General features: G+C 42.0%; 1 protein-coding gene across 1 annotated transcript in view; it reads right to left on the reverse strand.

Moving 5' to 3' along the window:
* The window catches only part of CSMD1 (CUB and Sushi multiple domains 1), a 1,681,733-nt gene that overhangs the window by 167,079 nt on the left and 1,501,307 nt on the right, over positions 1–13,347 (reverse strand). The window contains exons 43-44 of the mRNA XM_088021297.1: positions 11,525–11,641; positions 3,517–3,726 (exon numbers count right to left, since the gene is read on the reverse strand). Coding sequence (XP_087877423.1) covers positions 3,517–3,726; positions 11,525–11,641 — 327 coding nt within the window. The remainder of the gene's footprint in view (positions 1–3,516; positions 3,727–11,524; positions 11,642–13,347) is intronic.

The raw sequence follows: 13,347 nt of genomic DNA on the forward strand, positions 1-13,347 counted from the left end.
CAATAGAAATAGGGAAAGGGTAGAAATCAGATGTATAAAAATAGGAAAGAGAAGCATGGAATTCATAGTAAATACTGTTTAAGTTTTCAATTCAGCTGTACAGACAGATAAAGGGGGCATAACAAAGGGAAGGTGTGTCGAGGTGAAATGCACATCTCTCTCTCTCAGACACCTGCAAAAGCCTTCTCACCAGGAAAGGGGAGGGAAAACCCCAACACACACACACACACACACACACACACACAAACACACACACACACACACACACACAAACACACACACACACACACACTCATACTCTTTTCTGTGCCCAGAAATGCCTCCATTCCATGACCTTCCCCTACCCTACTGCTTAGATAAGACTCAGGAGCACCTTTGTTTGCCTATGACCTGACGAGACATAAATCTCGTTCTTTGTCTCAGAAATGGTTAGCTGAACTGCGTGTTCCCACTGATGGTTCAGGACAAAACGCATCCTAACCCAACACTGGTCTCCCCCTCTACCTGGTCCCAGTCCCTTGGCGCCCCCAGCCTGAGCCAGCAGCCAGTGCCCCCGTGAGCAAGTCGGCCTCCAGGTAAGACCTTCTCTGGCCCACCACCCATCATGGCCTCTCCAGCTTCCCCATACCCAGTGCCTGTAGGCTTGTCCCTCATCTGTAGAGAGGAAAACACCTTTTCCCTAACCCTGGAGACCTGTGCTTGTCTTGTGGTTAGATATTGTTCTTTCTATTGAAATAGACCTCTTCTCCCAGGGCAATAAATAATCCTTTCAGATAATGTGTCTCCTTACTAAGTCCGAAGTTGTTTTTCATTTAATTGTAGATACCAGGGCTGCTGATGACTTGGCCTCTGAAGTAGGGAGAATCAATGTGGTAAGACTTTAAAGAGTCTGACGGTTTTCTAGGAGAAAGATGAGGGTGGTTAGGAGGAAGTGTGTGATATTGACTGAGGGATCTGCCAGGACCCCAGAGATATTGCAGAGCTGGGGCAAGGACAATGGTGGAGGTAATGTCGGCAGCAGAGGGGGCAAGGAGTCGAGACCAGCACCAGGTTTATAGCTGAAGCAACTGGCTAAAATGTACACTGTTTACTCAGAGAATTGGGGAAGACTGGAAGATGAGCTGACCTGGAAAAGAAAATCATATGCTCAGTGTTGCACACAGGGTTTGAGTGCCGGAGTGATGCCCGGGGTAGGTGCTGCAGTGGGACAGACATCTGGTTCTGGGACTCGTGGAACTTGACCCGGTGAGATTAGCGGCAGGGCTGTCTACTACTCATCGCTGCTGCCATCTTTGAATCCAGGAGTGTTGAGGATGCTCGGGGGAAGTGAATGATGAAAATAGGGGGTCCAACTGAGAATGGGAGGTTGTGAATCCAAAAGCAAAGAAGGAAGCAGCCTGTGGGCCAGTGGAATCAGCCAAAGAGATGGTGTTGTCCCTCAGAGCAGGGGAGTGGGACATTGAACCAGCAGTGGGGACGGCACGCAACGCCACCAAGGAACACAGGACGTGGTGCGTGCATGTGGGATTTAGCAACATGGAGGGCTGCTGGAGTGGAGGACGGTGTGGGCACGATGGTGGGTCAAAGGCTAAATAAGAACGGGAAAGACAAGGCAGGAAGAGACATAGAAACGGAGGAAGCTGGTGTGCATAATGCCTCAAAAAATATCTACCAGAAAGTGGAAGCTGAAGAAAGACAGGAGTCAAAGGTACGTTAAAAATTATACATAAATAGACATGTGTGGGCCTATGTGTGCACCTGCATGTGTGTGCACCTCTGTATGTGTGTGCACCCATATGTGTGTGCACCTCTGTGTGTGCACTGTGTGTGAACCTTTGTGTGTGCATGCACCTATGTATGTGTGTGCACCTGTGTGTCTGTGTGCACTTGTGTGTGTGCGCACCACTGTGTGTGTCTGTGTGTGCATCTGTGTGTGCCTGTGAGTGCACCTTTGTGTGTGCATGCACCTATGTATGTGTGTGCACCTGTGTGTCTTTGTGTGCACCTGTGTGTGTGCCCGTGTGTGCACCTGTGTGTGCATGCACCTATGTATGTGTGCACCTGTGTGTCTCTGTGTGCACCTGTGTGTGCATGCACCTATGTATGTGTGTGCACCTGTGTGTCTCGGTGTGCACCTGTGTGTGTGCACACCTGTGTGTCTCTGTGTGCACTTGTGTGTGTGCCCGTGTGTGTACTTGTGCGTCTCTGTGTGCACCTGTGTGTGTGCACCTTTGTGTGTGCCTGCACCCATGTATGTGTGTGCACCTGTGTGTGCACCTCTGTGTGTGCCTGTGTGTGCGCCTCTGTATGTGTGTGCACCTGTGTGTCTCTGTGTGCACCTGTGTGTGTGTGCACCTGTGTGCGCACCTTTGTGTGTGCCTGTGTGTGCACCTTTGTGTGTACATGCACCTATGTATGTGTGTGCACCTCTGTGTGTGCGCCTCTGTATGTGTGTGCACCTGTGTCTCTGTGTGCACCTGTGTGTGTGTGTGTGTGTGTGTGTATCTGTGCGCATCTCTCAAGCAGGAGGTGACACTTTCCTGAGGGGGACGGGGAGGAGGTAGACCTGGAAGAAATGAAGGACACACTGTACACAGAGAATTCGGCCACACCTCCTGTTGTATTCTTCACTGGTCCAGGCTTTATTCCCCTCTCTTTTTGTCTCCTACCTGGATTTTATATTTTAAGAGACCCCAAATTTGGAAATCTAAATATATATTTTATATTTAAGTAATAACTTAAGTGACAACATCTAAAACTTCAACATAAAATACCATCTCCTTTCACTAAGAAAATATTAAAGCCCTTAATTTCAAAAGCAGTCTATGAAATTAAAGAAAGCAAGGATTTAATCATGTTAAAAATAATAAAGAAAAGCCCTATTGTTGACATTCTCAGCTTCATTTGATTTAATGATATTCAAGAAAGGCCAAATTATTGGGTACGAGAGGAAAATTTTGAACTTTTTCTTATGTCAGAAATGGTTTGATAATGCTGGGTTCAAACTTGTCTTAAAGTCTAATATTTAGATGGTTTAAAAAAAGGTGAAGTTCATGCACTGGATTGTTTTTCTGACGTAATTCGAAATGACTTGAATAATACCTTTAGACATTATTCTGAGCTGAGACAAGGTCCAGGGCAGGAGAGACGCTCCAGGCCCACTGCCACTGTGAGCCGACTCCCCATCCCACAGTCCAGAAGGGACACGACGGACCCGTGGCTCAGAGGACAGTGACAAGCGGTAAGGGGTGTGATGCTGAGCCGGTGGCTCAGGAGTGTGGTGTCGGCCACGGGAAGGGGTGACCGCTGCGCAGGCGTGAGCGTGAGGCTGAGATGACAGACTGGCTGACCGTGGTCCTTGTTCGTGCCTCTGCTTGCGCACATGGACAGCATGGGCTCTGTGACGAGTCGGAGAACCAGTGGGTCCAGCCGCACAGTTTCCACCAATGAGGGAGGTTTATATTTCAATACAGTCTAAGGGGAAGAGGTATGTCTGGATTTCTGTTGATTCCTTACCTTGGTAAGCTAGTTTAAACCCTTGCCGGTTCTGGGAATGGTCGCTGTAGAAGCGGATGAGCGTTTCGTGTGTTGTGCTGAGCAGGGCGGAAGGGGGTTCCGAGCCACTGAACTGCCCAATCATAGGGCTCGTGTGGTAGGGTCCATTTTGAATTTCAAGGTAGTCGTGATTAGCTTCGGTAGAAAAATTCAGAAACTGAATATGTGCACCTAGGGAAAAACATGCAAAATTAATGAAAGTGAGTATCAAAATGTGTAAGATCAATGTTTATCAGAAGGGATGAAAACTGTATTAGTCTCCCCACACAAGATTCTCGAGGAAGCAGAACAGCTGGGTCGTTGTGGCAGAGATCACACAGTTCCGGTTACAAGGGACCTTGGTTCAACTGCACCTGTGCCATGCCACCCACTGGCGCCGGGACCTTTGTTCAAGTGACTAATGTCCCTAAAGTCAGCTTCTTGGTCAAATGTGATCACCAGCATTGTATCACAGAAAACATGCATACAATACTTAGAACAATGACTGGCAATCCCGTCTGGCAACGGTTTTGTCCAGCTCTGTTACATTATTACAGCCATAAACACAAGGTTGTAATTCTGTGTCTAGTCATTCATGAGCTCATTTACAACTTTATCAAGAAAGAAGCCAAAATGTGTCTAAAAAAAGTGCCATAGCCTTTCAAAGTGGCTTTTAAATGGATAGTCATCCCACCGAACAAGAGATTTGTTAATTTAGCAAGCGATTGTTTCAACTGTGTCATGCACGCAAAGCAAATTATGGATGTTTGCAAGAAAACCGATCCAAAAAACCTACTGTAATTTACACACTTCAATCCAATAGCCTGGCACGGTTCACATACCAAAAGACTGTCCAAATGACCAATGTCACTGGTATCAGATTCATCTTAGAGGATAATTGAGAGGAATTTAGAAGAAATTCCTCTCAATAACTTAGAGGAATATCAAATTTAGAGGAAATCAAAATCAGAATCATTTAGTTATTTGTTACAACCTTGCTGTAACAAATTGTGGCATTTTTGAAGATTTATTTGACTACTGTGACTGAAATATTTTAAGTCACTTAAATAGTTTACAGAGGACTCCAAAGGCATTCACTTTTACATAAATCCATGCAGTTAACTTAGGTTTGTAAAGCGTAAACTGAGAATTCCAATAGCCATGACGGATTATTCTCCTAAGCCATGATAGAAAGTCTTTACTATGCGTTATTCTTCTGCTCTTGATCAGTGAGAGGAGCTTTATTTTTACTTCTCATTATTTTTAACACTTTTATTTTTACTTTTCCATACATATGACACATGCTTGCTAGGTTTGGAAAACTAAAGATAATGCTTACATGGGTTGCCTTCCTTAAGTCTACATGTGGAGAAAAATGAATGCAAACCTATCTACTTAGGTATTGATAGGAAATACAGTTATCACAAGCAGAATTCAGTGAAAAAGGAACAAGAAAAGTTCAAGTAAGGCAGGAAAGAGAAACACACGCCCTCAGGACATTTAACATCACCCCAGAAAAATGATTTTATTGCTGATGGAGAGAACTTCGGGAGGGGGCACCGAAGAGTAAGTGATCGCCCTTTCTGTTCGGGCAGGAGTGTGAGGCCAACCACTGTGCTGGGGCTCCACGTTACCGACCGACATTTTTCTCGCAACTACCCAGCAAAGTCCTTATTAGTATTATATTTGACAGGTGAGCAAGCGAAGGCTCCAGGGTATTCGGCGTTATGTCCAGTGCAGCACCGGACAAGCAGACTTAGATTTACACCCAAGTCTGGCTGACAAAGCACTCACTTTCCTGGTTTAGCAAACGTGCTGGACAAGAGCTAACAATCTCAGGATGCCGGAAATATTTCAGCTCTTATTGGAGAAGATTGTTGGTACTAAACCTGTTCAACTTTGACTGTGAGGGGGAGAAAGGAAAGAACAGAATGTGGGAAACCTTAGGGGGTGCCCAGCTGGCTCAGCTGGAAGAGTGTGCAACTCTTGATCTCAGAGTCATGAGTTCAAGCCCTACCTTGGGTGTAGAGATGACTGAAAAAAATTAAACTTAAAAAATAATAAAAGAACATGGGAAACTTGAGGAAGGGGTCAAGGAAGTGAGAAGTGGGAGAAAAACCTGGTCTGAGGGAAAACAGAATTATGGCAATTATGATTTTAAGAGAAAAATTATCATTTTAAGCATGATAAAGTATTCAGCCACATATCAAACCTCCTAATCCACATCAGGAAATGGAACAGAATAGAGCCCAGTGCTAATCTGGTTTAAAATGGAATTATTCAGCTATCTGAATTTCAGTGACTTGTGTCCAGTTTGACATCATGAAGCCAAAATGAAGGGATTGATATAAGCATAACTTAGCTATCCTTTTATTATCTCACAGAATGCTGAAAAAATGTGTTATTACAAGAAAATCAATCTGCACTTCCATTTGGTGGAATTTACACAGCACATTATCGTTGTGCTCATCTGATTATCATTCACACTGAAAATTAAGTGTCAGTAAAAGTCACCTGTACAAAGCATTTTTGACATTGGATTTGACAAAACTTTAAATAGTAATGTGACCATGACTTCTGAGTTAAACCCTCGTTTTTTAGTTGATAGACCCTGTGAATATGAATGCTCTATTTAGCATCTTCTGTGCATAATGAACTCCCGACAAAGGAGTTCACAGTTTTAGAACTGAGTGAATATTCTGAAGCATTCTTTATAGCTTCCCTACATATGCCCTAGATGGCCAAAGACATGGTCATTTTGGACAGCATGGCATTCAAAGTTGGTACAGTGGTTTTTAAATACAAAAAGCAGTGATAAAGCAAAAACAAACAAACAAAAATGGTTGCATTTCTGCTGACTGTGACTAGAAAATTCGAGAAAACAGAGACAGACATTCTGTGTTGATTAGGCTTGTGCCAAAGCAACACAAAACAACAACCCAAATCTGTGAAAAGGAAAGAAAATGGTATAAACACCATCAGAGAATTTGGTGTAGGAACTAAAAGCAGCGAACAGCGAAATAACACGTGCTCTGTATCAGGCATTGACATTATTTCAAAACAGCCCTATGAGAATCATGCCATATGATATTTAATTAATTAATTAATCTATTTATTTATTATTTTTAAAGATTTTATTTATTTATTAGAGACAGAGCACATGTGAGAGAGAGCAACAGAGAGAGAGAGAGAGAGAGAGAGAGCGCAGGAGCAAGGGCAGAGGGAGAGGGAGAAGCAGACTCCCTGCTGAATGGGGACCTGGACATGGGGCTCGATGCCAGGACCCTGGGATCATAACATGAGCTGAAGGCAGATGCTTCACCAACTGAGCCACCCAGGTGCCCCAGTGATATTTAATTTAAAGATAAGGAAATGAGGTTCAAAAACATTGTGATAACTTGTGCAAATTCATAGCACTGGTGACCGATAGCGCTAAGCTTTCTACTCAACCCAGAGCCCCCAGACAGGAGCACGCAGGACACTTGCTGTCCACCCATCTGCTCCAAACCCCTCCATCACTTGGAAAGCCTAGTTCTCTCCCTGAGATAGGACGCAAGAAATAGTTGTCACTGGAACGAGTAACTAGCAATGCGAGACAAAGGTAGTTTCCACATATTGCCAAAGCCACTTTCATTTAGCCTGTTTAATTAAACTATTGACTAATCAGATTATTTGACTAAGCTGGTAGCTGCTTAACTAATGGATCGGATAATCTATCAAGCAGTCCCATGCAATCCAGTTGTATGGAAAGATTCAAAACACCCTGATAAAATCCTCCATGAACGAAAGACCTCAAAAAAGGCAATGATGCCATGTTCATAAGTGTATTATTCAGGAAGCTGGAGGAACTGAACTCATCTGTGTTTACCAGTACAGTAGTCACTAATGCCCCGAGCAACCAAAACCTATACCTGAAGATCAAGAACACAGGAATGCATGTGCAGATTCCCGAGGTAGCATTTGAAGAAATGAGGAAACTGTAAAAATATTGAAATGGAATTTATTTTTAAGAAAACTCTGGATCCCCTTTCCCTGTCTGGCCAGCAGTGCTGAGACAGAGCATGGCGACCAGCCACAGGAATTTCACTGTAACAACTTGACCCCCACCACTGATTCTTGGACACAGCCAAAGCTGAGAACCACTGGGCTAAGCAATCATTTTCCTTGGTGTTTAGTGTTTCAAGGTTAAGTACATATTCGAAATCATCTGATCTTTTCTTTGTGTCTTATATAAGCAAGTTCCCCACGGTGCCCATTTCTTGATGAACTTTCCAGAGATACTACAACATACACTGTTTAAAATGGTTTCCCAAACCTCAGATACAGAAAGGGTTGTTAGGAGACCCCCCCCATAGATGCACACCACACACACACACACACGCACACACACACACACACGGGCAGGAGATCTAGGACAGGTACAGATGGTGAGCAGTGATAGCAATGTGCCCAATGAGTATGTTCACTGGGAAGAGCCAGGTAACTCTATAGCACTTGTTAATGTAAAATACCCATCACATAATGCCTTGAAGGAGGAAATCCCTTCCACCTTGCTTACCAAGATCATCCTAACAGCTAAAATTTTCCAGGTAAAACATCTGCTGTGACATATGTAGAATCATATCTTCCCAATCTCCCTACCTATCCCACTGGGAAAACAGAAGCCCTGTCCTGGGTGGTGATTACAGGAGATATTCCAGAATCACCCCAAGATTTGGTGCTAATAGGATATAATATGGGAGATGGGGGGGATTATCATTAAAGGTGATAATAGTCATCTTTGCTATTCTCCTGTTTGTTCGTTTGTTTTTTATAAGAAACCTCTGGAGTGTTTAACTTAAACTTCTAGGTTCCTGGGTTTCAAGCCCAAACTTACTTTCTCAAAATTTCCCGGGGAGTGATCTGATGTTTGCCTATGACTTGGGTGAGCCTGGGATGAACCTACGGACAAGATAAGGTTGAGGGAAAGGGAAGCCGCAGGGAGAACAGTAGTGCTGGAGGTACAGAGAGGGAATGAAATAGAAGAATCCACTGCAGAATAGACTGAGTAAAGGAGAAGAAGAAAAGTTATGAATTTGAATTCCAATGGAGTCTGTGATACCTTCAGATGCCCCAGATGAAAAAACATCACATGCAGCTGAAAATGGGGGCTCAAATGTGTGCATCCGAGGGCAAAACGAGAGGTGGTGTTTTGAGCCGTGTTATTACAAGGGAGAAGAGGCAGACATAAAAGAAGAAAAAAAAAAAAAAAACGAAGAAATAGACCAGGAATAGATAAAATTAATTTACTTAAGAGTTTCAAAAATCTCATATGGGGTTGAAAGCTAGGCTTTTAAGTTTTCTCAACATCAGCAAAATATTCTGTAATTTTTTTAAACCTCAGAAAGCTTTTTTAGCAGGTAGGGAAAAATCCCAAATATTCACCATGTTGAGGAACCTACCACCACTTACATGTTTTCTCCCTAAATTTGTAACTTGATATTTAGAAGGATGTTTATAGATTATAAAATTTATCACAGGCAAACCCGCTGAATTACATCAAATCTGTAACATTACAGTTGATTCTTGAACACGGGCTTAAACAGTATGGGTCCATCTGTATGCAGATTTTTTACTGTACAGAACTATAAGTGTATTTTCTCTTCCTTAAGATTTTCTTGTTAACATTTTCTTTTCTCTAGCTCAGTTTATTGTAAGAATACAGTATATAATAAAAATATACAACATATGTGTTCATCAACTGTTCATGTTATTGATAAAGCTTCTGATCAACACTAGACTATTATTAATTAAGTTTTTGTGGGATCAAAAGTCATGCTTGGATCTTCGACTATGCAGGGGTCAGCACACCAAGGACCAAGTTGTTCATGGGTCAACTGTATTTTGAAGCATAACTACATCTTTTCTAAAAAACTAGAGATAGTGATACTATTTTGTACGTATTTAGGATTTAAGACATAAAGGTTTTTTTTTGCCTTTTCTTCAAGATGCTTTCAAAACCCAATACTATGCAGTATCAAATATTTAAAGACTTAAATTATTTTAATTATAACATTTCATAAATCTTTTTTCTCATTTTGGCATTTCCTCAAATAAATATTTTGTTTGAGTTCATAGATCATGACCATAAGACAACTTGACTGATTTTTCCCCCTGAATTATTATCTTTCATATTGCTTTATTCATGAGCAACATACGGAGAAATGCCAGACAATAACCTTCTCAATCATAGAATGGTCAAATTGGAAAAACAAGCTAATGAAATATTTATATCCATTCATGAATAATATATTTCTCATGAGATTTGAAAGGAAAGTGGGAAATACTTGGAATAATAATAAAAAAACCAGCTGACTTCTTTGTTTTCTGTTATTGCTGTTTACACCGCCAAGCCCTGTGCTGAACTCCTCCTGAATCATTTTAGTTAGTCCTCACCATAACCCTATGTGGCTCTTTTGGTTTTTAAGATGAGAAAAGCACATTTCCCATTTCAATAGACCATACCCTACCAGAGTCAGTGCTGGAGCGGGCCTGCGTTTCTCTGAATCTCTGCTTTTAACTACCTTGGTCATTTGTCTAATAAGCCTGTGATCCTCAAGGGCCGTAAGTTGCTGTTGGAAAATGGTGGGTCACACGCATGTCCAATCCAACCCACCGCCTGATTCAACCATTGTATCAACCACATCCATATTTTCAGATCCCCATGGAAGGGAAACAGACCGCACCTGTGACAATAGCTGAGCTAATGTTGATTAAACACAGGGCAGATCAAACAACTACTTCCCTGATGCTCATAGAGTTGATGATCGAAAAAACAAAACTACACTAAAAAACCTGGAAGAAGTAGAGAGCCTCTGTAATCTTTTTGTGCTCTCTCCCCTTCCTGTTCCCAATTGCCCTCTGGCTGGTCCCTTAAAGACCCTAATGGGACCTCCTGTGAGGTCTCCCCAGTGGGGGTGCCCTTCCACACTCCCCTGATTCCCTGGTGTAACACTCGGTGTCTGTGTACAGCATGTCCATGCTTGCACACCTGACCAACGCCCGCCAGGCCCTCCTGCCCACGATTCCTCTTGGTTGCTCTCTGCTGAGCAAGTGGACCCTTTCTCTCCATTCTGCACTCCTCCTGATGCTGCTACTCTGGGCACAGGTTCTTAAGGCAAAGCTTTGAAAACTTAATAAGCAATATGATCTTCTAGGGCAGTGATTTCCACTTGGGCTTAAGTTCATTCATCATTCAACTAACATTTCACTTAGTAGTTAAGTTCTCAATTACTATATCCTAGGACACCAAGTGAGGACCTAATTTGGTACACCTACCTGTTGTGTGCTTTGGAGAATATCACAAAACCCAAATTAATGAACTCAAATATGAAGGAAATCATGATGCAGACAAGGAGAGGCATGAAAGGAAATAAAAATTTCACAAAGACGATGAATTTCCGGAAAAGGCCATAATGAGATTTTAGTGTCCATAACAATTTAAATTATGAATTATTTAAGGTAGATAACCTGAAAGTCTCTAACTAAATATTATAAAAATCCATTTTCATGAACCTAAATCAATGCAATATATAATTACAAAAATTTATAGAACAGTTCTAAAATGTGTCATAACCTGAAAAAGTCTTCAAAATCATTCCAAAGAAACAACCATTATTACATTCCAGAAATTGATTATAAAATGTGGTATTATAAATAGATGGATAATTGAATTAGGGATGCTACATTTTATACTTCATGTGCCTACTCTATCATCATCCATCTAATTTAATTTGCCTTGAAAAGAGCTGCATGGCTGAATTGATTTTTAAATAACTTTCTGTTCTTGAAGTTATTCTGCCAAAGCTTTATTTAAATTTCTAAGCCACTTTCAATTAAAGACACTTACGTCAACAGAAGAAGACGCATTTTTTATTCAGCGGGAATCTTTCCAAGATAGAAATTAAAAAGTTGAATTTTTAGGAATTAAAAAAAACAAACTTTCACTTACCATAGCCAATGGGCAACTCGATCTTCCAGGTGCAGTCTAGGTTGTTGGGGTAAGCGCCTGGAAAACCTGGGCTCAAGATCACGCCCCCCATGCTGCTCAGCGTCCCTCCGCAGGTTGCTGTGAAGTGGACAAGCGTGGTTAGTGCTGGGGGCCATTGCTTTCTAGCAAAGGGATTTACTTCCTGCTGCTCTAATTGATGCAATGACTGGTTATATTTATGGGTCTGGTTCTCCCTCTCCCAGGTCAACTACTTAAGAACAAAGACTGTTTTCAAAATGTATCTATTTCCGGTGCACAGAGACTCAGGAAAGGTTCCTCAGTTTAATGCATGTTCATCAGGCATCCCCATGACTTTCAGGTTATGGGTGGCTATTTATTGAGTGGTAGTATTAGCTACTATTTATTCATTGGCAACCATGTGCTACCTATCAGGCTGAGTAAACACACAGGATGACTTAATTCTCATAAAACCCTAAAAATGTTGGCGCTATTGTTACCCATTTTATAGATTAGGAAACCAAGCCTGAAGAGATGAAGCAGTTTGCCTAAACAACACAACTAGAATATTATACCAGCTCCATCTGGCTCCAGGACCAACCTTTTAAGCAGAATACATTACCTTTGGAATTCTGTTCTGTTTTGGAGTGCAGCTCAGCAAAACCACCTTCTCCCAGGGGAAACCTTACACTCATCATCATGACCAGGCGTGAACTAAGCCTCCGCAGCTGGCCTGACCTGGGTTACTCACATTTTATGCCTAGTGTAGCCGAGGTTTGACTCTAAAGAAACAACTGATTTTATAAAACACTTGTCAAATAATATATGTTGAAGCAGATGAAATTGTGACCTTTAACCATTTGTGACCTATTAAAATGGCAATTTCTTATATTTCAAAGTAATAATGCAAATGGTGTCAGATCTTTGCAGGAAGTCACATTAAAAGGCTTTCTTGCTATTCTAACAATGTTCTTATTAGGCAAACTAGGTATCGGCAGGAACTTCTTTCAGGGATCTCTGAGTCTCCGCTCAGGGCCTGTAGTGCAGTCTTCTTCTTTTTTTTTTTATTCTTTTTAACCACAAATGTAGGAACACTTTATCTGTTGAGGATACATTTGATATGGGGAAAAATCTAAATAGTCTTAAAAAAATCAAGTCTGGTGAATATGGTAATGGCCCAAGCTAGGGAATCCTACTCTGGGTTTTGACACTGTATAAGTTATTAAAGATGTAGGCTTAAAAAATTAAAAATGTAGTTTTGTGGGATGAGTGAATAATGTCAGCAAAACCCTGAATGTGAACTTTGTTGTCAATCAGAGTATGACCTCTCGAGGTGCCGCTTTGTGGGCGTACCAAGTGTGTGGAGACACAGGCTCTGGGGTGTACTCTATCCATGAGTCTGTCCGTTCTGGTGAAGGCGGCTGGTGGATCTGAGCGGCATCCCTCAATATATTTAGCAGTAATAAATATCCCTCCCCTCAGGGCTCTCACCCTGCGATGACAGTAAACACGTCTGTCCAACCACAGGACAGATGGACATGAAAGTGCCAAATCAGTGGCAGCAACACCAAGACACACGGGAAATAAAGGTGACATTTTGTGAAGAGGCCCTTTTGATTTTGAACATGATTTTCATGAAAAAGAAGAGGGAAAGATGGGGAACTATAAACGATAAGCATCCATGTACATCTCCAATAAAGGACTGGGGCCATGTTGCAGGGACATCTGGCTCAGTGGCTGGATGATGGAAGTCACCATCAATAGCAACATCTTGGTTCACATGGGTCCACTCTGGGTGTTGTGAAGACAGAAATGAAGGCCTAGAC

This window comes from Eumetopias jubatus, unplaced genomic scaffold (genome assembly GCF_037043125.1).
Source record: "Eumetopias jubatus isolate StellerSeaLion01/CBP00866 unplaced genomic scaffold, mEumJub1_p1.0 scaffold_2, whole genome shotgun sequence".
Lineage (NCBI taxonomy): Eukaryota > Metazoa > Chordata > Mammalia > Carnivora > Otariidae > Eumetopias > Eumetopias jubatus.